The sequence below is a fragment of the Neodiprion virginianus genome, chromosome 4 (assembly GCF_021901495.1).
Source record: "Neodiprion virginianus isolate iyNeoVirg1 chromosome 4, iyNeoVirg1.1, whole genome shotgun sequence".
Taxonomy (NCBI): domain Eukaryota; kingdom Metazoa; phylum Arthropoda; class Insecta; order Hymenoptera; family Diprionidae; genus Neodiprion; species Neodiprion virginianus.
The window spans coordinates 33843749-33870129 of record NC_060880.1 but is presented as its reverse complement, the minus strand read 5'-3'; the positions used below and the strand labels follow the sequence as shown (position 1 = coordinate 33870129).

Below are 26381 nucleotides of genomic sequence, written 5' to 3'. Positions count from 1 at the left end.
ACTCCGATTCAAGGAGGTCCGATTATTTCAAAACGATGACCACGTGACGGTCTCAAGTTGCAAAATAGCCACGCGATGGCGCGAGCGGAGTTAAGATAACCGCGCTCCTAGTGGGCTTCAAGTCGTACTAGCCCAGTAGCTGATTGGCGACGGGTCGAGCGAGTCAAGTGATCAAAAAATGGCATCCGCGACATCGTCGCACAATGAGATTTCACAGCAATGTTCGGTTAATAAACTAATCCGCGTCGGTTACTACGAATTGGAGAAAACCATCGGCAAAGGAAACTTTGCCGTTGTCAAAATGGCCACCCACGTTGTCACAAAATCTAAGGTACGAATTCCCTTTACTTACTAAACCTATCCCACTGGCAGTCTGGAATCCATCATTTTGTCATCAAATTTACGTGAAAAATCAGAATTAAACGAATTATTTGTCAAAATTAACTGCTCCGCATCGTCCCGTATGATGTGTACGTCAATAATCAGCAGCTATCGGAAAAAACACAACGATAGTCACTTATCTCCTACGCCTCTCGCCAACAATCGACGAGCTACATTGATTTTAAACAAATTAACCGATCGTTTTACCATTTAAAGAAGAAATTTGAATCTTAATCTGTACAACAACAAACAGCGATCTGAGGTGCTAATATCGCGGGGTTTTTTTCTGTCTTGAATTTGTATTTTTTTATCGTCAAATTTCGCCACTCGCGAGATTTGAGCGAATATTTATTTATTGACGCTACTTTCGTTTACGTCACATGCCTCTGTGCGAGTAAAGAACTCGAATGCGGTGTATTGTATCTACGGTATCCCTGCGTAATCACATCAAAGTAGCTCGTTTTATTGCCAATCAATTCAACAAATAATGATTATGTGAATATGTTACATTTGTTAAGAGAGAAACGCCGATCTTGACTCGCCGAAAAAGCGAACTGCACACGCATCTACGTACATACGTACGTAGATACATACATGCATACAAACATGCATGCATACATCATAATACCTATATGCACAGAACTTTGGTCACTAGCTTTTATTTTCATTTTCAACAGTCGCCATTTTGTAACCGCTAAATAAGTACATCGTTGGAAAGTTTCAAAAATTCCGAGGCAAAAGACAAAAAGGAATCCCCGCTCCCACTCCTCCTCCTTCACTTAGTCCTTCCAATTCCGACCGATAAACTTGACAAGTTAGATAATTGCAAACTCAGTTGTAAGATGATGGCATGCTGTGGTCGCGTGTTGGAAAACCCGTTCGTTTGAACGAAAAAATAACGGGTGAAATTATTTATTTACAATACGCGGCTGGTGCAGATTTAATATTGATCATACTCGCGAAATTAATTTTTTTGAAACACTTGTTCAACTTTTTATACCCTCTTACTTCTTACTCTGCGAATGTAAACAAATTCTTTTTATCGCGAGGCAATCTCGCTAACGCAAAAAGTTATTCCTTTAGTATAATAAGGCTTTAGTCTTTTTTTCTTTTTTTCGTTTGCATATCGTATTTGCGTTGGTTGATACTCTCAAAAAACACTCCAATTACTTCACGCATGTGCTCTTTATTTCTCGTTTGTTCGCATAACTTACGCTTTACACGTACACAGATTGAATTTTCCGTTATAGAAAAAATTGGTCACTCGGTGTGGTTTTCCTGTAATTGTTTCTTGTTTTCCTTTAGATGAAAACTGGGGAAACTTCGCTGATACTGAGTGCTTACTTTTTGTGTAGATCGAACGACCTAATCTACGAGTCTAATACAAGCGCAGTTGTACAGACAGCAGCGCGCCAAATGCTTTTTCTTAAATCCTTTCTTCATCCCGTAAGACCAATGTAAAAGGGCACGTAAAAATAATCATCATTACGGAGTTTTGAAAACTGCACGTTGCGTAGTGTAGTAAATTATCTGAGATAATTTTTTGTGGTTATCTCTGTGCCCTCGGTACGAGCTTCAGAACGTAATGCCGCCTTTGGCTGGCTGTGCCTTTAGCAGTCCTTAGTGAATGTATAACTTAATGTAATGCCATGTAATGTACATGCATACATACATACACACACAGCGTCGTTTTCCATTCTATTATATACGTTTATCAATTTCATAATATTACATAAAAGGTATAGTTAGCGAACCTTGAATTGTGTTTTGTCAGCATCGTACTTCTCATATAGTTTAAATGCTATGCAGATAATAAAAGAATAATAAATCAATGAAATCGCTGCGATCATCGGATCGCACTCGCAGATTCGAGTTATTGTACAGGGGAGGAAGGAAGGCATTCAAATTACTACTCGAAAATATAATTTTTATCATTTTCTTCGTACGCAAATGATGAATACGGATAAAATGACATGTGTATGTACTATATTTACACTTATATCAACCGAACACGAGATATAATATAATTATTATCGTATAATTTAAATTACTTGTAAATGTAGTGAAATATTGAATTATATAGTGAGCAGCCGAATTATTCGTCTTAAATAAAAAGAAGGTAACGATTACCGCATCGCTCGTCTAGTACCGATAATTAAAGAGGTTAATACCGGAATTAAACAAATCTGAAAGTTCCATGCTTGTTTTTTTTTTTTTTCAACAATAATTCCAAGCGATATATAACTATGTAGTAAAGAAAAAACAGTTTTTCTTCCTTTTCTTTCTTTCTTTTCTTTTTCCTTTCGAGTTGCAGGCACTTACAGCGTTTTTTCAATTCTCCTCTTCAATTATTATCGTATGTTAGCGAGAAGAAGAAAAGCAGAAGGAATAAAATGTAATTAGAGAATAATAAAGACGCGTGTGTAATACACTGCAAGTCTGAATCGCGAGGGGATTGTCTCTGCCGGCGGATTGTCCGTTATGCCGCTAAAGCCATCGGACTTGGAAGATAATTAGTGACAATTAGCACGAATCAACAGCTTTGGGTGAAGCCTTGGTACTGTACAAAATTTTCTAGCCACTTGATATTATATAGTATACGATAACTTATCTCGCCGCGCAAAAACACACATCTACATTACTATATACGCGTATGTATACGCATCAGTTTTATACAGTACAACAGCTCCTCCTCCTCCTCATCGTATGTTTTCTGTACCGTAATATAATATATTGCCTCGCTTGTACATAATATTTTATATAACGCGAGAATGTTTTACGCTTATTTTCATGCGTCTTTTCCGTAAAAAACGTATCCGTTTTCACTCCTAGGAGTTAAAAATGGCATTTTCTGTACTGCGCGCATGCGCTGTCGCAACAAATGTAACATTACGCGACCCTAACCTCAATTTCGTGCTTCGTGAAAAAACGCGTAACGTACTTTTGTTATAACCATAAAGAATCGTGTGCAACAAGAAGGTCTTTTCGCCTCCTCGCGTAATATTAGCAATATTCGCTTCGGCTCACCTACGACTCATATTGAACACTTACGCTCGGCCCGAAAAGATTGAGTTTGCCATCTTGTTACACAATTAATATTAATGCCGGTGTATACATATATAAGACACGTTTTTGATTAAATTTCAACTTGGCGCGAATAATAGTAAACCTAAGGAAAGAATTTGAAAAAAAAGAAAAACCAAACCTATCGCCACGGAAAATAAGTTTACGCACACTTATGCACCGTGCAGCAGATTTATGTACTGATGAGATTTTTTATTTTCAACAAGAGGATTTAAAATACTGTATATTATATTTAATATTATACTCAATAAAATTAACGCGATCATCGTTTATCACTTCTCGTTCTTATACATAATTAAAGAGACACACGTTGTGCAGAGGCGGCGCGCTTTGTACATAATATGTAAACCGCAACACATGTGACAAGAATAGATTCACACGTTGTCCCGTTACACTTTCAATTTCTTTTCAGTTATTCACTCTCATTGCGAATTAACAACTGCGTGATTATTCATGCAACGTTATAACACATGATGCAGTATTTTGTTGCAAAGCCAAGAAGATTCCGTCTATAGATATTCGAATTGTTATACTAATTTCGAATCGTTGAAAATTCTACATCGTTTTGGTTTTTCAAATACCGGTTCACCATATATACATACATATTTGCGATTAACATCGAGTATGAAGCCCATTATTAAACGATTATAATTATCCAAAGCGTGTATATAATACGATAATTGACAGAATTTCGGTTTTATTATACTGTCACGCGCTCGTAAGTGCAATTTGCAAATATGTATCGTCGATGTATGTACAACATCGCACGTTTTTTTTCTTTCTCTTTATTCTCGCACGATGTATAGATACGTACAATATAGATTATACTCGTTATAACGAACAAGTGCGGCAGTTGCGGCTGGGGAACGTCTACACACGTTATATGTGCGAAATAGGCATGTGTTACGCGTATATATTAACACGGAGTAGCACGTGACGTCGGTGTGACGTCACGGGAATCTACTCCGTTCTGTTGGCCAACAGAGAGAGAGAGAGAGATAGAGAGACACGCTAAATATGTATGTACGAATTTCACACATATGTTCTATTACAAATTAGAGCTGCGTGTGTGACAGAGGAAACAAATTACCAATAATCACGGTCCCCTTGCCTCCTTTTTATTTTTCACGATTAAGTGGAAAAGATTATCGGAGATATTTTATTCGTTACAATTATCCTTGCACAGCTTTTATAACGTATACGATTTTATTCGATTTATCCGCAAGTTAAGACGATACTAATTTTTTATTCGATCTTACCAAGAAGTATGTATACTCTATAGGGTACATAATATAATTTATGTCCAAAAATTTAAACGTAGATTTATTCATTGATGGATAGGTTGGCGGTGATTTTATTATAATCGATCAGATGTGTACGTGATATTTCAATTTTTAACACTTTTCATCTCCGCTCACTTTGCGAAATGATTGGATGAAACGTTTCTCGAACGTGAATTTTAGACACAAGGTTGAAATCATAAGTGGAACACACCGGATATATGCATCTGTCAGTATATTAATGATAATTAATTGATTAACTTAATTGATGATTTAACGTTACATACGTATTCGTTATATACGTATTAGTTATACATGGTTGTATCGATGTAAATATCAATGCGCTTCTTTGTCAATCGACGCTTAGCGAGAAACCCGTAGAATTTTGACAGATGTATAAGGACGAAGATGAGGAAAAAATAATAAATTTTTCCTCCCAACGAGATTTTTATGATTTCTAGATTAAATTCTTGATGATTTCAGTCCTTTCTAATTCATATACTTTATAATTCGCCCTATCTTGATTATATATGAGATATTCGTATATATATCGAATGCTATAATTCATGAATGAGCGCGGTGCGAGTAACTCGGTTTGTACGATTGGAGTAAAATCGATGGACAGACACGTTGGGAAATATTCGACGGCATAATGTTATTCAATTCAATGTTACGTATAGCATATACTTATGCACGAACTATTGTTTCATTTAATTCATTGTCAGTATTGTCCGTGCAGCATTTACGTACATTTATCCCCTTGTGTCACACATTATTCTTCTGAGTCAACTTTTATAACAATATTAGTATACTGCGGTTTTTAGGCTCGCTGATTACGAATCTGAGATCAAATTTCAAAAATTGAAAATGGCGGATCCAATATGACGGAAGAAAATTTCAAATTTGATCGAATACGGTCAAAAAACCCTATGCAGGCTTTTACGGACTCGCTGATTGGATTTGCCGTACTGAATTTTCAAAACCTGATTTCAGATTCGTAATCAGCAACTCCGAAAACCCCTGCATAGTTTTTTTCCGGATTTGATCGAATTTAAAATTTTGATCCGCCATACTGGATCCGCCATCTTGAATTTTTTAAATCTGACATCAGATTCGTTGTAATCAGCGACCCTAAAAACTTACGGTTTACGTAAAACATGTACATGTATCTCTAGAGGGATAACTTTCTCGGAAGTGAATTATTCCTCCAATTTTCACGATTTTTTTCAATCAATTTGCTTCTGTCAATAATAGCTTACATTATATCGCAATAACTACTCTCGAGTATTGAGAACCTATTAGTGTCTTATCGGGAATAGAAAAGAACCGCAAAGAAATATGTTGAAAAGTTTTCTAAGTGTACAAAATATGGATGTAAATCGGGTGTTAATATAAGAATGCTTACCACTATCATTCAAAAGAGTTATAAGTTACAGCTAAGTGTATCGTTCATTTTCAACAGTCTGGTTCAATTCTTCAAATCAGTATTTAGGTATGTATACTACTATCGAATGAGTCTAATACCGTTTATCCTTATCATTTCTGATCATCTTGTTTCACTCGCGGTGTTATGTCATAAGTGACGTCAGAAATGATTTTTCATTCGTATCACGATGCTCTTAAAAATTTTCTTTTCTTTTCTTCCGTTTACTGAGTCTGTTTAAAATTTAATGGTACGTACTTGAGTTGATTGAGAAAAATTTTTTTCGAACGAATAATAAAAAAATAAACTGATATTCTATGCATGGAATAATCGAAGAGAACAAAATTCATCACAATTGCAATACGTGATTAAAAATAATATTCAATCGTTTGAAAATTTTTGATTATTTTGGGATAAACAAGGAGTTTAGTGGCATTAACTACTATAGACAATACATTTCTTTTTCGTTTACGGCATATGCATACAGTATAAATGAAGGCTGTTAGATCATTGAACCGATTTGTTACGCGCGCGCGCACGTGTTGCGAATTTGTTGCTAGTAGATGAGATATAGGAATGTATATGTATACAATAGATAGTTGGATATGCATGTATTGTACATACATTTATACATAAGCTAGAATTGATATTATGGAAATTTTACCGCAATAAGGTGCCAGTAATTTTTGGAATAACCCCGGTAAATCTGACATTCGCCGGGAATTTTGTATGTATCTTATGGAAAAACCTGATATTCTCAGCGAATTCTTACCGCAAGTGCATTTCTTTCTTTCTTTCTTTTAAAATTTTGAAATAAAAACGAAGCCAATAATTCTTCCTGCAATTTTTAAACTCTCCAGCAAAACGTAAAATGATCAAAATTACGACTGTCTAGACGGTAGTAAGAAAATATTCCTTTTTCAATGCACATGAAAAGGAATTAAAATTCTCGTGTAATTTCGCATTTCACATTTTAGTAGACACCTTGAATAACCTATCGTTTGGGAATTCGCTATGAATGCTCATTGTTTGTCTTGTAATTCAATTGTCGACATGTATAATTAAATTAATGAGCCTACACATGAATACCCTTCTTTTCTGGTTGTTGAAACACGAGCTTTGATTTCTATTTGCAGAAATCAAGACGACCTTAACTCTTTTTTTTTTCTCCCAGATGGGAATCTTATTTATCGCCGAATGTAGTGATAAGCTGAGATTTGATAAGATGAAAGATTGGGAAATTGAGAATACAGCATCTTGCTCTTACTTATCGTCACTGTTTTGTACGAGAAAAAAGAAAAGAAAAAAAAACTAGTTGTCAACATATTAAAAAATATTTGACGACGAAGCAGTGTACACACATCATAGAAATTAAATAGATCAAGTTTGCCAAGACAATTATTGTGTCAGGACTTGTCTAACGGGCAAGTATAAGAAACGTTATTGTCATTGTACAGCGTCATGAAAAGGGCTAGTGAGCAGCACTTATTTCATGCGGTGACACAAAAGGGGGAGAATCCTTCGTTTATAAGGTATAAGTGATGAGCGCGTGTAGATCGGAGTCCTTCTGCCAGTTACCACTTGCTATCATTTAGCATGTCTGTCACATGATTTCGCTGACTGTATGTCCTATTGAATCTTGATGCGTGTGCCAGCCTTGTGGATCAATACACACCATTTTATACACGCTGAATAAACATAAGTCAACAGATTATCATTTCAAAGGAATTGTCATGAGAATTATTATAACGTCTTCTTTTCAACTCATTTGATTACACTAATATGAAGTGTAATCTTGAAAAATTTTAATTTTTAGAATTCATACTCGGAAAATGATTTAATCAGAGGTGAAATGATTTTTTTTCGTTTGATTCCTATTTCAGGTGGCCATCAAAATAATAGACAAAACGAAATTGAACGAAGAAAATCTAGCAAAAATCTTTCGCGAGGTGCACATAATGAAGAGGCTTCGGCATCGACACATCATACGACTGTATCAAGTTATGGAAACAGAAAGAATGATATACCTGGTAACAGAATATGCTGCTGGAGGGGAAATATTTGACTATGTAGTTAGGAATGGAAAAATGTCCGAACCAGAGGCGAGACGTGTTTTTCGTCAGATTGTTCATGCTGTGTGTTACCTTCATCAACAGAAAGTCGTTCATCGAGATCTTAAGGTAACTTTCAATTTTGCACAATTTATTTCTAGTGATTCTATTAGTTCAAAAGTGTAAAATTGGTTCTTCTTTACCGATCAGAGATTATGTAAATTAAACGCAACATTAATTTCAGGCTGAGAATTTGCTACTTGACGCAGACAATAACATAAAGTTGGCCGACTTTGGGTTCAGCAATGAATATACGCCTGGTGTACCCCTTGGCACGTGGTGTGGTTCTCCTCCGTACGCTGCACCTGAAATATTCAAAGGAGCGCCTTACGACGGGCCTAGAGCAGATGTATGGGTATGTGTCAGTGGATTGCAAAACAAACTTCACTTTTGATTTTCTTTACATTAATTACTAATTACAAGTTGATTTGAATACACACATGCACATATATTAGGGTAGTCCTTATTTCGGGGTAGGACAAATTTTCATTGTGATGTCCCCCAGATCTGTTCCAAACAATTAGAAAAAAATCTGTATAAATTTTTAACCCTCTACGTCAAATGGAACATGTGGCTCTATGCTCCGAAAGTTTTAAATGTAAAATACACGCAGTTTTTATAAGCAGTTACTTAGTTTTGTATGACTTTGGTATAAATTAAAGGACCATATTATAATTATTGTTCCCTTATATATAAGGCTAATAAAAATGATGCTATTTAACTTATATATAAAAAGAAATATATTATAAAATTATGATAAAATTTTTCAATCCGTGTCAAGGATAATGAAATAATGGAGTTGACATCCGTCGTTGTCTTCTATTGTTCCGAAAGTCAGCTGTTTTCAAAAAGCTGATCATATTAAAAAGCAAGCCCGAAATTGAATTGACGTGTCGATCAAATATTTAAATATTGAATCTCTTTCAAAAGTTCGGTCAATTGAAGTTTTAAGTTCTGCCTTCTTAATAAACGGTGGTTGAAAATGCGGTCCAAATGCCAAAGACATAGTTCGAGAGTGTTATCCGGTCTTTCTCCGACATACGTATATCTATATACATACTTGAATATAATGTTATATTGATTCTATTTTTTCGTTTTTTCTGTATACTACTTGCTATACTCGCTCTATAACATGATTAACAATCAAGTTTTTTGTAATATTCTAATCTAAACCTGCAACAAAAGAGCTAAGAAATATAACATTCTCGAGTGGCATTATTCAGTGGGAGATAAATTGACATTTAATCATCTTTAGTTTGGTATTGAGAACCTTTTATTCTTTTCACTATATGCAATTTGGTTAACGTTTAAATGGTTTCGAGATCTCACACACTGTTGATGAAAGTCTTGTTGTTCTATCTAACGCTTTTTCATGACATTATGATCTTCGAAATAATGTATCATACTTACAGATATTTAAATGGTTATTTACAACATTATTACAGAGCCTTGGTGTAGTATTGTACGTGTTAGTTTGTGGTGCCCTGCCATTTGATGGGCCTACAATGCAGTCGCTACGCTCTGTGGTGATCTCGGGGAAATTTAGGATACCTTATTTCATGTCTGCAGGTGAGTAGAAATTCAGAAATTAACAGTGCTTCCTCTAAATGGAATCCAGACGCTACTTTCCTCTATCGACAGTAATAATTTTCATGGCTTAACCATGACTATTTGGACTCTTCTATAAAGTGTTGCATCAATAAGAAGCATTGAGAAGATCGTAATATTCAATTAAATTACGTATTAAAATCAGGTTCGAAGGCTTTTATCTTTTTTTTTCTTTTAATTCTGCAAAACCAATAACTTTATCGCACCACATATACCGTGATTTTTTCCCCTTCATATCGTACAGTTTAATTTATTCAATTCTTTGTTTCTTTACCAAGGCATCTTTTCATTTCAAACCGTTTGGAAAAATACATTTAATAATGCTGGACTTAGTAGTAATTGTTGGGTAGAATTCTGATTAATATGATGAGCAAGTTAAATCTCATTCCTTGATCAGAAAGTATATTTGAAATGATTACGAACATTTATGGAAAATTACTCTAACCATTGTTGCATTAATTATAATATATGAAAATCATTCTTGAGATTCGTAATTCATAGCTTCTGTACATATACAGATTACAAATTCGAAAGAATTGATTAATTTGACAGTGGACATAATTTTAAGCGAGAACGATACCAATTATAACAGTCATATATCAATGGATTTCGTTGAGAATTGGATGGAATTGAGAATTTTTTTACACTCTAACTATAAGAGATAAGGTTTAATTGTATTCAAAGTGAATCTATTATCGAGTATCAGAGACAAATTTTAATGCACAATTGGGTGTTAATTTTCAGAGTGCGAACGACTAATTAGACACATGCTTGTTGTGGAAGCAGAACGACGACTAAGTATGACACAAATCTTGACCCATCGCTGGATGGTTGGAGATGGCCTGACAGAGCCTGAGCCAGGAGGGTGTGTATATATGATATTTAAACATTTCATAGATAAGTCGCATAATTCTGACTATCTTAAAAATGGAAGAAGTTTCATGAAATTTTCTATCATCATCCTTGAGATACCATTAAGATAGAAATATATATCAGTGAAATCTGAGCGAACAGTGTTGTCTCTCTGAATATGATATACGAAACTTATCATCTTTTAGGTACAGTGCCGAGCCACCACCTCCGCCACAACTTAATCAATTAGTTTTGGAACATATGCTCAGGCTACCTGGTCTCAGTCCGGACACGGTATTACAAGCCGTGCAAGGTAATGCTTTTGACCATGTTTCGGCTATATATAACTTGCTGGCTGATCAGCTTGAGCCAAGTATGCCCAGCATTCCCAGCATACAAAGTATACCCGGGGACTACATGCCTGACGGTGCTCATCAACTGGAAAAGGTAAATTCTAATAGAGAGCAGCATTTTTCTCAATATTCATATCAGTTTAAATCGAATATTAAAACCTTATTATTTGAAATACTGTTTCTAAATTCACGGACCACGTAATTCCTAGCGATTTTCATATAACATTAATATTTAATCAAGTAGATGTCTAATTCAAATATAAATATATGTGCGAATGATTTATTCAATTGTTATTAATATCTCCTTCTCCCTCTTGGCATATTTGGAACAGTTTTATATAGTGGTGATTTGATTTCTTCCTTTATCACAGTTTGGCGAAGCCGAAGCGGAAACAGAGGAACGTAGTGGCCTTCATTTGCCTTCTGGGACCCCTTATCATGCAACCAGGAGACACACAGTCGGTCCTGGGGATGCTTCGCATCAGCCACCAACACCCTATCCATACACTTGTACCTATATACAGGGATACCCACCCCTTCCCCTATTGCCAACCTTGCAGTCTAATGTTGACCCCCATTTGCTGCCTCACACTAATCTTCCACTAAACCTCCCTCTTGTTCAGCATCAACCTCCTCAAAACTTCCAAACCAAAGACCAGCATCTTCTCAAACCACCGACCGTTATGGGAGCAAGTAAGTTGAATAGCTTATTTTTTCAGCAATTCCCCTGTGATTCACCATGCAAGAATATATTAATTAAGCAGTAACCATAGAAATCACGGTTTTGCTAACATAGAAATGAAGGTGGAACAGGTATCGATTTTCTTTACTTTTCAATAGCTTTATTTTTTTCTTTGATTTCCATTCTAGCAGGTGGTTTTGGAAGGAGAGCCTCCGACGGGGGAGCTAATCTCCACATGTTCTATCAACAACAACACTGCACAACCACTGGAAACAGTGACGATGTTGGATGGAGTCAACCTGGTAGCAGAGAGCGTTTGCAGCCTGTGAGTTTATTTTTTGTTTTCACTGCTGTTTGGAAATTCAACGAGATTTCTGAAGAGAAGTAACCACGCAAAGTAGATCATCATTCTTTACATTATACAAACCTGAGCTATGGTAAAATTCTCAACAATTCGACAGTTGCAGGCTGGCAGTCCGACGATGGTACCTTGCTCACAGCCACTAAGTGTAGGGGTTGGTGGTGGCAGTGGCGAAGGTGTAGGCGGTGGTGGTGGAGGTGGAGGTGGAGGAACTGATAGACGAAGGCGCAGCGGTGTAACTGCAGTTATGCAACGACCAGGTATACATGGAGGAAAATACATCACCGCTTCACACGAAATTTTAATATTAGTTGTTTGCAAGGAACAATTTAATAGTTGCACATTCAAGTAGCATTAGCCGTTTTTTTTTTTTTAAATTTATTTTTATTCCCTCGTTTCGTACTTTTTAAATCTATTCATCTACTCACCAGCTACAATCATTCAGTTGTTTATTTATATGTTTCACCAATAATTTGGTTATCGAATTGCGTTAAATTTTGGCAATACTTGACACTTTATTTATGTACGTATATCTACTGTAATTTGTAAAGCATTTTTTTCTTACATTTTCGTATGAGAAAATGCACACGCTAGAAGTTGAGATTTTTGCAGAATCTTTTTGGCACGTGGATATTTTTCTTCAATACCGTAGCTTGATCAAAAAATTCGTTCGAGACAAGCTAATCCTACAGAGATACCTTCTATCAAATAATCTGGCAAATATTGTTACTTAATCTTAATCCATTATGTTCGTTTGATCCCGTTAATTTCTAATTCGGCAAGCTATGTACCGTTTTGTTTAGTCACAGCTCAATGTAGTACCTTTATGTGTGCTTTCTGAGTTTTTGTTTTTGAAATCTTCCCGAAAAATTATCAAATCCCGTTCTTAGTGTTTCATTTGTTTTTCTGTTTGTTTGATTTTGCATGGTTTTATTGTGCTCCCTGCACTGCCATGCCTTCTCGTTGGTTGGTAACATGCATGTAGTTATAACTCCGGAACTGGTCATGGAGGTGGAAGCTAGGATGAATAGAGCGTATCTCCCGCCAAGTCTGCTGCCGTCTCACCTTAGAACACCTACGCACCCTCAACACAGGAAAACCTCCTTGTTCTTCCCTAATGCTGGTAATTTTTGTCACAAATTCTGCTTCATTGGTATAACGTGTAACTCGTTCGAATTTTGATAGCAAATCCTTCGAATTATCATATGGATTGTCACTGACATTTTCATACTGCGGTAATCAGAGTTTCTGTATACACGTATCATCTTCTATCATATAGAGTTCATGAATTGGATATCTATTGTTGATAGTTTTGTACGTTTTTCTTTTTTGTTGATTTTTCAATTAGTTCGAAACTTGAATAAGATAAAAATTCTTATTTTTTCCTCCAATCGGTCAAAGTTAGTTGCGGGATTGCAGAAAAAATAGTTTCATGTCTATTATGTCCACTTAATTAATTTTCGAGTCCCTTCAGGGTCTTCTTATTGTATATAATTTTTTTCGGTCTTACAGTCCTTGGAATACTTATGTATTTATCAAAAGGTTTTCTTAACTTCATTTTACGTATTTGTAGCGGGTAGTAGGGATTCGTATAAAGAGCCAAGCACGCACGTAACTTCGGAGCGTTATTCTCCAGTACGCCGTGCATCAGAAGGATCGGGACCTCCAGGCCCAGGCATTCAGGCACTTCAGCACGAGTATCAACAGCTGCAGAGACTGGCGTCACCTTCACATAGTCCTGCTAGTATCCCTGGAAGTCCCGTTCACGAGAGAGGAGTGGCTGCCATAACTCAAGGTTAACATCATGTGTTACATAACAATTCAGAATTGGCTGTAAATCTCTGGGAGATAACAGCGTTCTATTCTTAGCATAATATCAAGTACCTATAAATTTTATTTCATGTTATTTATCAAAGGTCTGAGTGGTCTGAGTACCGCCCCTGTAGCTGGCAGTATAGTGCATGGTACACCGGCGCAGCCTCCAGCTGCGCCACTGGACTTAAGCCCACTTAGACTCCATAGATCTCCAGCGACAACACCAGTCAGTTATTCTCCTAGTAATAGCCCAGCGTTAGATATGATACAGGAAGAGCATCCTATTGACGTAACAAGAGTAAGCAATGTTGTTTGTTATACAGATAATACTGAAGGTTAAAATAACGTATTGGAATTCGTTTGTGACTCGTTTATTTTTTCTTACAGATACCACCGCCTCAAATATCAGTAACAGACGTTCTTGGCGATCAGGTAACTTTGGTCGATGGTTCCCCCTCTCCTTCTCCATCTCCGGATTCGCTAGAGGATGCTCTGCCTCATTACAAACCACTTCCAAGCTTCATTATATCGGAACCATGCGATCCGTCGAGGCCGAGTATAACGAGAGGTATTGGTAGACCCTTGAATGTCGCTATACCAACGGAAGTTGAGGTGACATTGTCTAATGAATCGAGTAGGTTGAATTCAGATGCAATTTTAGGTCGAGTTAAGCAAATTATCGATGCATGTGCGCCTCCTAAGGGTTTTATATTCTCGAGAGAAGAAGTTGAAGGCGGAGGGCTTAGCTTAGAGTATCCGGGTGGCGTACAAATTGAACTTAGGGTATGTGAATCTGAAGAGAAAGAGGTCAAAGGGATAAAAATGCGACGAATTAGTGGGGACCAACTCCAGTACAGTCAACTTTGTCAACAGTTGATATCCTGCATCACTGTTTGACGATGTCTTGCGTGTAACCAAATCTTTCATTTTTTTTTAAATTTTTACTAAGTTACATTACATTAAGTTACATTACATTCCTGGTGCCACATACACCGCACGTCACAGTATTGCACACGCATGCTACCATACGCATACATATGGTACGTTTTAGATTATACTGTTTCATATTATTGTTATATTCGTACATGATACATTTAGTAGATTTAATAGGTTAATACATTTTTTAATACAATTGTACATGAATACTGCACTGTAATAATACAGGAATGGAGAAAACTGGCTAGTCATGATTTACAAAACGAATTAAAAAATAAATGAAAATGAAAGATGTAAAAAAAGTCTATATAATAAGGGTCGGATTGAGTAGTCAATTATGTCGAGGGAATAGCGATTGTCGTTATCTTGCTGTATGCAGTTGAGTTGTATGTAGGTCAGTTTCATTTTTTTCATAATTCCCATATTCGCAAAAATTTTAACGTGATCTCTTGTAATTCATACAGGAATGTTAAATATAGAATTTTATTCATATTTGTGCAAAACTCTAAAAAATATTATTTAGGCCTATTTCTGACATTGCATAGCAAATCAGATGCACTACCTGGATTGGACTTCAAAGTATTTTTTTTCCACAAACAAAATATGTTTTCACATCGTGGATATACATCAGTATGTCTGGTTTTTTTTTTTTTTAATTACATTTTGGGTTAACGCTTTGATATCATTCATATTTATGCAGCAGTGGTTGAATAATATAGTATCTGTAAACTTTCATTCCCAAGCTGAGTAGTGCAACAAACCGTCTTCCGGAAACAAAATATCTTGTTTTTTGCAATGAATATTTTGTGTTCTGCCTGACGTGGATCGGTCGTAAAGTAAAATTCAATTTTTTATAAATTATTTGTATTTGAGATTTAAAATTCTATTACGAAGATGTCTTGTGGGCAAAAATTGTCGTCTAACTAGCTTTCTACTTTCAGAAATTCGAATATAATAAAACAATTGAGATAAATGAAGTTTAGTGTTACATTACCCGTATTACTACAGTTTGTACCGCAGTATTTCATTTTACTTTTATTTATAATCGACTTCTTGAAAATATGTATACAAGGTGACCCAAGACTATCACCCCTTGGGCTATCAATGTGTTCCTCATGACAATCTGCGACTGAAAGGTTTTTTATTTTTGTTAGGAAATTTGTCATTTCAAATTGCCCAGTCTGGTGATATCTGATGATTCAGGACAGCTGCTGAGCACATGATGATCAAATTACCATTCGCAAGCCCTGTTCTGAGCCATTGAATGCTCTACCGGATTAACCAATTTCAAACGGTTCTATTTCGCAAACAATAAATTTACTTTGAAAAAAATAGAAAACGTTTCAGTCACAGATTTTCATGAGGATTACATTGGTAGTTTATGGCGCGATAGCCCTGGGGCACCCAGTGTATGTATATATATAAAAAATCATATCGTCATGTTACTGTGAATAGCTAATGTAGTTATAAATATTTGACACCACTCAAAAACTGTTTGCAACATCCGCCGTAGGTAAGAAATACATGGTCCAATCAATTTTGCCGACAAATTATACTAAACTGCTTCCACCAATGTACGCGAACGAACATCGAATGAGACTTGCAACATTAACGTTTGGTTTAGTTTGTAAAATGTCCAATTTTGAAATAATTTTACGATAAAAATGGTAAAAATTGAATATGACCAAATCTTCTGATATTCAGGTGATATCAAGTGTTCAGTTTTTATGAAACCGTTTTATCAATCAAACAGTTGATGAAAAAAATGTTACATCGAGAAGCGTTAGTTGTTGTCACGAAACTCTGAAGTTGCATAAATAGGATTCATTTATGTAGTAAACAAAAGAGTGGTTCTATATGAAAGAAAAAAAAACTCCATGTACAGATGTCATAATCGTCTGTCGTAAAAGAGTAAAAGATAAAGGAGAAGAGAATTGAAAAGGATATAAAAACTCTAATCGCATTCATTTGCGGTAAAAAGTAGGGTCGCTGATAATTAAGATTATCTTTTTTAGTCTCATTTAGTTGCAGAATTATCAAATGTGTATACCCCAAAGGATGCAAGAAAATATGTCATGGTTTCCTATGCTTACAATTAGACAGTTGAATGAATGTCAAGAAGTTTTAATTGGCCGTAAGAAAAAATAGACCAGAAAATGGAAAAAAAATTGAATATCTTTAAAAGGCAGGGTTAAGTGAACGTACGCACAGTTGCACATTCTAACGTGATAAGATTAGGACGAAGTTGAATACTGTACATAACACAGATTGTAGAAGTGCAACACATATAAATATATGTACAAGAAAGTATACATGCATATAGGTGTGTATATATACATATACATATAGATATATAGATATATGTATATCATATGTGATATAATATATATATATACACACATTTTAGAAAAATATATATCTAGTACCAAGATGAATCATGTATATTACAAATAATAATAATGACTATTATTATTACTATATGAATAGAGTAAAGATAGTATTTTCTGCTGTCAATTCTTCAACTAAGACTGTGATTTTTAAATAAACTAAATAATAACTAGTGCTCATAATTAATACATATTGATTGAATATCAAGAAATAAAATGAATTTAAACGAAGCATAATTATAATTGTGACTCCATGTATATTTTGTAGTAAATTTAGTTTTTCTTACTTTTTTTCTTTTCAAAACCTTCCAAACCTACATTCATCCATTAATATGATACCGACAATGAGTTCAAAGTTTAAACCAATATGATTTTTTCAGTGAGTGCCACGACGTACCGAGAGGTATACGTGTAATAATTCACATGCTTTCATACATCGCATGCACAGAGTAATGATTAAGTAGAATTAAATCGCACACCCAGTTATGATATCTTCTTTCTCTGTCTTCCTAGTGGAATTTTATCGTTTATGCGAAGATAAGTGCCAGACATATGTATGTTTATTATCGTATATATGCGTTCCGTTTGCACAAACGTGATGATTGCTGTTGCGGGTAGAAGTGAGGCCGGAGGAAAGGGCCGTGTTTGTGCTGTTCTTACCCGCAGCTGTCAAAATCGAAGGCCGAACTTCAGCGTTTCTTTCCCAGCAGATAACAAGTGTTCTAAGCACGTGATAGGCACGAGGTGTGACTGACACGTGACATCCTCGCATCCAATTACAACGGCTGCTTATCAAGTTTTCCTCTTCCAGATGTGCGCGTTCCTAATGACGTTTGATAACTCCGACACGGCTCACAAAGCGGCGTGCGCTAGGCTGTTAATAAAGGAGCATGAAGTAAACAGACTTTGAACCCCTAGCAGAGGACGATAGAAATTGATCTGGAGTTTTTGGTACTGTGCGACTCGACTTCAAATAAGCAAAAAACAAAATAATTAAAAATGAGGCATCTAGGTTGTATTGGGTGGTAAGTTTTATAATCTGTTTCTCACTATTTATTGTCAGTTAAGTCATAAACGATACATTTAACACTGGTCGTATCCTTTCTAGGTTATGACGCATCACCAGTTACGTACGATCGTCTGTTAACTTTTGTCAGAACATTCCAATCCTTGATTTGATTAGGTATTACGATTTGATATTTTGACTCTTCACTTTTTTACGAATACGTCGTTCGCTGTTTTTACTGAGTGGTAAGTTTCAACGTTTTGATAATGTAGAATTGCAGGCATTTTTTTCAGTGTTCCTTCTGACACCTTTCATGTTGACCCCCCACACACAACGTGCCTGCAACAAAATTTCGTAATAGTAGTAAAACGTAGTGTTCCATATTTTATTTCGCAATAGATGTTCGTCTTATAGAAAGAAATAAACGTTCGCAATAAGTGACTGCTGGAAATACTTGTATTTGTTACACAAAACCTGTATGTACGTACATACAATTTATTAAATTGTAGAACAAAAAAATCTAGAGTGACGTAGAGTCAGAATGACACCACAATTTAATTGCAAATATTCATAAATAACAGAGTGTTTGGGAAGAAAAACTTCCATAATTTTTTTCACCATTTGTTAGTTCCGCATATTTATGCTGCTTCATCTCAGATTGAGTACGCTGTTAATTTTTATTGTGAAAGTGCATTCAAACTCAGATTATATGCAAGTGTATTTTCAGATATACTTGGCAAATAAAATCCGTTCATTTATCTTTAAATTCTATAATAAATAATACAAGGTATTGTATAACAAAATGGAGATTTGATAGAACTTTGAATACTTTTTTTTTTTAAGATTTAACTAAAATGTAATTTTGAAACAGGACGGAGTACACTGGATATGATCGTTACACGAGAAACACCATGTGGGCTAAAAGGGATAGAATGGCTTCTATCAAAATTTACAACTCAAAATCGATGCAATCGACTTGCTTGGTACAAGGGCGGCATACTGGCACTAACTTACATGAGTTATACTTGTTATCACATGTCAAGGAAGCCAATGTCTGTTGTGAAAAACGTGCTCAGTCGAAATTGTAGTGGTTTAGTACCGCCGCCTGATATAAATCCAAATGATACTAATAATCAGAACTGGTGTGAATGGCCTCCATTTGGTAAGTCAAAGATGCACTTTGAAATATGCAAGTAACAATGGTATATTTCTTCTATTTATATAAATATTATCTCTCAGTGTTGACAATCTGCACATTCCAGTGGGTATAAGTAGTCTTCTGTAAACTTGACAATACTAGAAATCTTAAAATGCCGTTACAGTTGTGATTTATAAAATTAAAAAAAATCCGTGAAAGACTTTGAAACCTTACGCTTGCCTTGGAAATTTCATAAATATTTGTCAATGGATTTTATATCTCCAATTTCTTCACTCACATTTCTAATCTACAATCTCGTGTTATTAATGAGAACAAGACACTCAATTTTATCCAACAATCTTGTTCCTACCCTATCAACGCCAATTAAGCATTAACAGATATTTTTGATAAACCTCAATGGTTTTTAAATCTAATGAGGTAATTAACGTAATGTACAATTTGAAGTACAAACTAGTTCTTTTAAGTTGACAAGTATACAGGGTAATAAGTGTGGTATTAGTTTAAATATATTCAATACTCAATTGTGCATAATAAACACTCATTACATTTTTATCGAAAAAAGAAACATGACTGTTTTATTCCGCGAAAGATAATAATTTACACTCGATTTTACTGGCGACAGTGATACTAGATTTTTAGTCTGTTATTCCTATCTCTCTTTTATGTATCAAAGTTTATTAAGATCAAACAGCACTTTATTATCTTCACTGAAATTCATGCGACGTACATGCAAGCGACGAAGTATTGGATAGAAAAGATATTGAGTTCTATATTTTTACTTTTTCATAACTAGATAGAGACAATGCTTCTGCACTATTGGGTACCTTGGATTCAGCATTCCTATTTGCTTATGCTGGGGCAATGTTTCTTAGGTAACTATTTTAAGTGAGTCTTTTCATCACTGACAAAGAGAGAAAAGGAGAAAGGCTGTAAAATTCTATTTTTATGTGGTTACTTAGCGGGTTTGTTGCGGAGCGTGTCAATCTTCGCTATTACTTGGCTCTTGGAATGATATTCTCGGGTATTTGCTGTTATCTATTTGGTATTGCAAGGCCCTATGAAATTCATACCCTTTGGTACTTCATTTTAGTCCAGGTTAGTATCTTTTGAGATTTATAATCAACAGTACAATTCAATCACAAAAATTCCCTAATTCAATGTCATTGAATTGATAAACGCTGCTCCGATGTATCACAGGTTATAATGTATATTCTTTGGTCATTACCATTATCAAAGTACTTGATTACAATTTTAAGTACCAGGGACTTGGTTAATAACGTTATTTGATAACGATATGAAGTTGATTTAGATCTGATGTATCTGACTGGAAATAATAGAGTCTAGACTGCATGAATCTTTTCAAGACTCACTTTGAATGAAGTTAATGTGAGGAACTGAAATTGTAATGCAATTTTTTGTTTATAATTTTTAGATACTCGGTGGTATATTCCAAACATCTGGCTGGCCAGGTGTAGTTACAGTAGTCAGTAACTGGTTCGGCAAAGGCAAACGTGGTCTGATCTTTGGAATTTGGAACTCCCACACGTCCTTAGGAAATATTTTGGGCAGTTTAATTGCTGCTGAATTTGTTGAAACAGACTGGGGCCTCAGCTTTATGGTACCTGGAGCTATTATGGGCGTAGGCGGCTTCTTATTGTTTCTCTTCCTAGCACCAAATCCTGTGGATGTTGGATGCTTACCGCCTGAACCTCCAGGTTACAGAAAGGTAGATGTAACAAATAGCTCTGACGAAAGCAGTGCCATTGAAGATCCAGAGGCAAATCATTCGGCAAATAACGTGAGTCCCAGAATAGGGAAAGCAGCTCAAAGTCATACGGACGACACAACTTACATGTTTTTTGTTTATTTTGCTATTTTCCAATCTCGCTGTAGTTAGAAAATTTGTTTTGGTTTGTTTCTGGTGCTCATTTATTTCTAACTTGAATTAGTGAGCACCCAAGTCATTGTACAAATTGTACAGAGTTTGAAAGTACATATAAGAGGGCATGCGAGGGTGAATATGAATATTGGCTTTCAATTATAACATGCGTAATTAGCCTATACTCATGTTTACTCTCAATAAATACATCATTTCTACTACTTATGTAAATACCTATCTAACAATAAGTAGGTAACTGTATCTAACAACAGCTGAAGCAGTAATCAACTATGCTATATAAATTCAGATTGTAAATTCTCTTTCATATGCATTTACTTGCACGCATTTTTCCGCTCACCATCTGAGTGAGTACTGATAAATTATCAGTGTTTCTGGCACACCCACATACAGCAAATTATCCTTGTTTTGTAAACATAAGCAGTACAGTATTATACTCTCGATGTTATTTAGAATAACTTGGGCGCCAATGGTAGCCATAATTAAGGCACCTAGAGTTTGAAATCATTAGAAGCTTTATATTTCGATTTTTAATACTACTTTTTACTTTTACTTGAATTCTAGAGTGGTACCAAATTTAATTTACAGAAAATCGAAAAACTTGTTTTAAAATTGAAGATATGTATTTCTATCTTTAACTATGTGTTTGTGAGTAATCAGGGTGGCCAACCGTCTGGAAAACCGGGAAAACCGGGAAATGTCGGGGACTTTTTATAGAACTCACGGATTTCAAAAGCCTTGTCCATAAAATTGAGATGCTATCACCGCATCGTCACAATTTTTCTTCTCTTCTTATTGACGATTATAAGCTTAGTTGTTGATTGTCACATGAATTCAGTGGTACGAGCAGACATCGGTCTGATTTATCTATGGCCGTCACTGCGTGTGGAGACGCACGTTCACCGACGCCTAATAGTCTAGAAAAAACGAAGCCTCAGTTTTTTGGCAATAACTCAAAAAGTAAAAGTGCTAGCGAGAATTTTAAAAAGATTCTTAAAGAGGAGGAAATTTCCAATAAAAAAGTACGAGCACCCGAAATTCTATCTTCAGTATTAGTAATTTTAATTTCCAGCTGAACATAGGGCTCTGCGCAACTGTTATGGCATAGACGCGCCGCGTCTAGACAGTACACCGCACAAAATAATTGTTTTGCTGTATTAAATATCAATTTAAAAATTTGGATAAATTGTGGTGTATTCTTAACACTTAAAAGCAAAATGTGTCGTTGGAAAAAAATTTTTAAGTTCATTTTTCAAAAAGTTACACATTCGTTAATTAATCATAATTCTTTGGACCTCGATTTTCATTGCAAACAGCATAAATGTTCAAATAATAGCTCTAAAAATATTTCGCTTCTTGGAGCCCCTTCTTAAATATATACTTAACAAGACCACGGAAATGGAAATTTTCATTTTTTGTCAACTTTCAAAAATCATAGTGAACGGAATAAACAACTTTTAAAAACTTTTATAACTTTAATATATTTGGCCATACTTTACCTAGGTTACTATAGTTTTTAGTGATTTCTGCACAAATTGTGCATCAAAATGTTAAGGAAAAATAATGATTTTAGTCAGGGAAAACCGGGAAATGTCAGGGAATTCCGTGAGCGCAATTGAGTGGCCACCCTGGTAATTTGATTCCAGTTTTTTAACGAAAAATGAGTGACTTGGAATTGATTGTAAAAATTTGCTGCTTTTTTCAGATATTTTCACTTAGTTAAGCCCATTAAGTTCTATTCGCACCCCTATTAATGGGTGCTCTTTGTTGTTCCCTAGCAAGCAATCAACCACAACGTGTCACGTCTTCAATATGTTGATGGCGTAAGTGCATGTTTTTCATTTTTTAATCGCTATACTAACTTTGATTTTCCTAGTCTGCTCTACTATTCTTTTTAAAGATGCATATACGCAAGTCTCGAGTGTTGTGAAAATGTGTTGTGTAATGCATGATAAACTTCTAGTTGCATATGTAATTATTGTACGTGACCTTTTAGTTACATAATTTTGCAATCTGAATGATACTTTTATCCATAGCTGTGCTTGCGATGCAAATTTGTTACTTAGAAATTGGCTTTCAAATATAGATTGGATAAGCTATCTAGAGAATATTAATTCTTGACTTGTTTTTTAACAAGTAAGTGTGTTAGTCAGTGATAATACATGCAAACAAATTGTATGATACATAGGTATATTACATGTATCAAGTTGCATCCACAATCTGGGTTACACATGTTAATAATAAAAAAAAATACATTTCATGTTAATTTAAGAAAAATTTATCTTACCGTAACATGATATATTCAAGGAGGTGATTCTTCGTACCGAGACAAGTCCTATGTTAGTGGTGAATCGAAGAACTAGCAATTCTGGGGAAGATAAGCCTATTGGATTCATTGGAGCTATTCGGATACCTGGAGTACTTGAATTTTCTCTATGTCTTTTCTTTGCAAAGCTAGTAAGCTATACATTCCTATACTGGCTGCCTCTGTATATAGCTTCATCAGGCATGTACAAAAGATTATTTTTATAGTATCAGTACGACTTTTAGACTCTCTAGAATCCAAATTATCCACTTAGTAGATCAAACTTGTAGTATAATGTAACTAATTACTCGTATTACAACATAACAGTTTTGCTCTGTTTAATTTACCATTTTGTTCGTGTATTCATTTTAGCCAACTTTAGTGCAAAAATAAGTGCAGATTTGTCCACTTTGTTTGATATTGGAGGAATAATTGGAGCAGTGACAGCTGGTTCACTTTCCGATTACACTGGAATGAGTGCTGTTACCTGTGCGGGTATGTTGTCGCTCGCTGTCCCTATGGTAAGTACTCGACATACTGATAAGTTCTTGTTTTAGCTTTATATTCCCAGTAGCTCATTCATGATTTACTCATTTTTCAATTACAGCTGTTTCTTTATGATTCCTTTGGAAGTATTAATATCGGAATTACCATTGCGCTGCTCATTCTGGCAGGAATATTAGTTAATGGTCCTTACGCGCTAATTACCACAGCTGTATCAGCTGAACTCGGCACACATCCAAGTTTAGGGAGTAACTCAAAAGCCCTGGCAACTGTAACTGCAATTATTGATGGAACCGGAAGTATTGGAGCTGCTGTCGGCCCATTGTTAGCAGGTCTAGTTTCTAATTGGGCAGGATGGCACAATGTATTTTACATGTTAATGATCTCCGATGTAATAGCACTTTTGGTAAGCAGCATTAATATTCGATTTTCTCTTTATGAATACAAGAGAAAATTACAATAGCATCTTTCTTATTCAGTACCGCCAGGTTTCACATATTTTATTTACAGAGCTTCGTTGAAAATGTTTATTAATCTCGTATATATAAATTTGAGATACCTGATCACACGATTATTCACAATTTCAATGTGTTTTAGCTGCTCTCACGGCTGGTCTATAGAGAATTACATTTATGGAACCAACGGCGGCGGGCTGTCTGAATTCCGAGGTCCTGTGGATATAAATTTCTACCGCGATACACACACAAAATGTGTGAAATGAGCAAGAGAGACAAAAATATCCAACATTAAAGGTGTGCTAACTACATATGTATTACAATCAGCCTTTTGTCAGGTTTACAAATTTTGTCCTAAACGTCATTATACAAAATATATGGATATAAAAATATATTGTAAAGAAATAACGAAAACTGTTTATGTCCCTACAAACTGTTCCTCGACACACTTTTATTTTATTTCTTTGATAACAATAATATGTGTATAAGTTTAAATTGATTTAATCACATAAAATGCTGTTCAATTTTTGTAACTAATTTGCATACCTTCATTATCTTCGTTCCAGTAATACAGATGATAGGTGAATTGTCACAATTATATTACAGATCTATGGAAAAAGGCAATGACTTTGTTTTACACATTGAGCAATGGAGCACTTTCAAATGTTACTTGGAGATGCATGAATTTTTCGTGACCTATTTCTGACGTGTCAATACCTACGTTTTTAACAAATGGAGAATTTTATATAATAAAAAATTAACATGAAAAAAATGCTTATGACAGTATTGTTTTGCCTAAATTTATTTTCAATCTTATGGAATTCCAGTAGGAATAATCCAACTAATGCTGTCACCGAATTCACCCCAGGTGGCACGGTGCGTTTGAAAAGTAATGATCCAAGCTAGGAGACCAGCGAACCATACGAAAGCTCCCAGGCCAGAAAATATTACATCTGAAAATAAAATTTGAATATATTTTTATTTGTTAATGAATCATTGGCACAGTACATCGGTATTATTGAATAGACGTATCATAAAAAGATGTACTTAATGCGTCTACTTACATCTTCGGATCTGTTTTTGCTCATCGTACTGTGGAACTGTGAATGCTTCTTGAGCAAACCAAACAGCGTTTACCGCCCATAGAAACGGCAGCAGAGCGAAACCTCCTGACAGGTGTCAAAATTACGATTACATTGAAATCACATTATTGCACATACCATAGCAGAATGGGAATGGAATTAGACTCACCACGGAAATACCATTTGCAAAGGTGTAATTTTCTTTCGTTCGACATCTTTGACAAATCCATTTTAAAATGAAAATCAAATTAGCATGAATATCTATAACCTCAGAATTCACCTCCTGGAATTTCCTGAAATAAGGTTTGGCTGGGTTCTGCTTTAAAGTTCACAAAGTGATTCTCTTGATGTTGTCGTAATTCGTTCAAATTCTCAGAGATGTCGACACAGAGAAAAGTAATCGATGGCGCTTTGCGTAGCAGAACAAGGTACCAGGTTTTGAATTTGTATATTGAATTTATTTTGCATGTTTTGCATAGTGGTATCGTTATGATGCCATACTTCAGTCAACGTATAGAGTGGTGTTAAAATTCCAATACCAACATCGAGCAAACGTCGTCTATAAGAAAAATCGTTTTTCCTGTTACAATAATCAAATCACGATCAATCATCGAAAAGCAAAACGCAGTTGAACTCTGGTTTGAGCGGCAATCGTGGAACAATAGCATTTCATCACAATTCCAGTCATATCATGAAAATA

At 35.3% G+C, this 26381-nt stretch overlaps 3 protein-coding genes across 14 annotated transcripts; 2 read left to right on the top strand and 1 right to left on the bottom strand.

Annotated features, from left to right (window-relative positions):
- Positions 1 to 142: 142 nt before the first annotated feature.
- Positions 143 to 17559, top strand: LOC124302956 (serine/threonine-protein kinase SIK3-like). 5 transcript variants are annotated; one of them, XM_046759562.1, is made up of 13 exons: positions 143 to 331; positions 8052 to 8348; positions 8464 to 8634; positions 9725 to 9848; positions 10632 to 10752; positions 10946 to 11186; positions 11464 to 11785; positions 11963 to 12099; positions 12242 to 12395; positions 13121 to 13258; positions 13709 to 13930; positions 14052 to 14248; positions 14338 to 17559. In XM_046759562.1, the coding sequence occupies exons 1-13, from the start codon at positions 179 to 181 to the stop codon at positions 14845 to 14847; spliced, it is 2787 nt and encodes a 928-aa protein (XP_046615518.1). In that variant the 5' UTR covers positions 143 to 178; the 3' UTR covers positions 14848 to 17559. The 5 variants fall into 5 exon arrangements, with proteins under 5 accessions (XP_046615518.1, XP_046615519.1, XP_046615517.1 ...); XM_046759563.1 differs by having other exon boundaries at positions 12236 to 12395; positions 13772 to 13930; XM_046759561.1 differs by having other exon boundaries at positions 12236 to 12395.
- Positions 17560 to 18050: 491 nt separating this feature from the next.
- Positions 18051 to 25473, top strand: LOC124302958 (glucose-6-phosphate exchanger SLC37A2). 8 transcript variants are annotated; one of them, XR_006907800.1, is made up of 12 exons: positions 18051 to 18298; positions 18382 to 18524; positions 19151 to 19441; positions 20232 to 20310; positions 20398 to 20533; positions 20871 to 21236; positions 23114 to 23158; positions 23643 to 23841; positions 24013 to 24161; positions 24248 to 24550; positions 24742 to 24896; positions 25206 to 25473. XR_006907800.1 is itself a non-coding variant. In XM_046759568.1 (11 exons), exons 3-11 carry the CDS (start codon positions 19168 to 19170, stop codon positions 24802 to 24804), a joined length of 1614 nt encoding a protein of 537 aa, XP_046615524.1. In that variant the 5' UTR covers positions 18051 to 18298; positions 18382 to 18524; positions 19151 to 19167; the 3' UTR covers positions 24805 to 25007. The 8 variants fall into 8 exon arrangements, 6 of the variants coding, with proteins under 6 accessions (XP_046615524.1, XP_046615527.1, XP_046615528.1 ...); XR_006907801.1 differs by having other exon boundaries at positions 25166 to 25473; XM_046759568.1 differs by lacking the exon at positions 25206 to 25473 and having other exon boundaries at positions 24742 to 25007.
- On the bottom strand, positions 24750 to 26146 carry LOC124302965 (gamma-secretase subunit pen-2). Its single transcript, XM_046759589.1, has 3 exons — positions 25851 to 26146; positions 25664 to 25768; positions 24750 to 25552 (listed from the first exon to the last, which is right to left on the bottom strand). Exons 1-3 carry the CDS (start codon positions 25909 to 25911, stop codon positions 25413 to 25415), a joined length of 306 nt encoding a protein of 101 aa, XP_046615545.1. The 5' UTR covers positions 25912 to 26146; the 3' UTR covers positions 24750 to 25412.
- Between the last annotated feature and the right edge of the window lie 235 nt (positions 26147 to 26381).

Coding starts and splice junctions, on each gene's coding strand:
- LOC124302956 (XM_046759561.1), top strand. CDS start 179: ATGGCATCCGCGACATCGTCGCACAATGAGATTTCACAGCAATGTTCG. Junction 11,187..11,463: donor GTGCTCATCAACTGGAAAAG/GTAAATTCTAAT, acceptor CCTTTATCACAG/TTTGGCGAAGCCGAAGCGGA. Junction 12,396..13,120: donor TGCAGTTATGCAACGACCAG/GTATACATGGAG, acceptor ACATGCATGTAG/TTATAACTCCGGAACTGGTC.
- LOC124302958 (XM_046759568.1), top strand. CDS start 19,168: ATGATCGTTACACGAGAAACACCATGTGGGCTAAAAGGGATAGAATGG. Junction 21,237..23,113: donor CAAATCATTCGGCAAATAAC/GTGAGTCCCAGA, acceptor GTTGTTCCCTAG/CAAGCAATCAACCACAACGT. Junction 23,159..23,642: donor GTCTTCAATATGTTGATGGC/GTAAGTGCATGT, acceptor GATATATTCAAG/GAGGTGATTCTTCGTACCGA.
- LOC124302965 (XM_046759589.1), bottom strand. CDS start 25,911: ATGGATTTGTCAAAGATGTCGAACGAAAGAAAATTACACCTTTGCAAA. Junction 25,769..25,850: donor TTGCAAATGGTATTTCCGTG/GTGAGTCTAATT, acceptor GACACCTGTCAG/GAGGTTTCGCTCTGCTGCCG. Junction 25,553..25,663: donor GCAAAAACAGATCCGAAGAT/GTAAGTAGACGC, acceptor TTTTATTTTCAG/ATGTAATATTTTCTGGCCTG.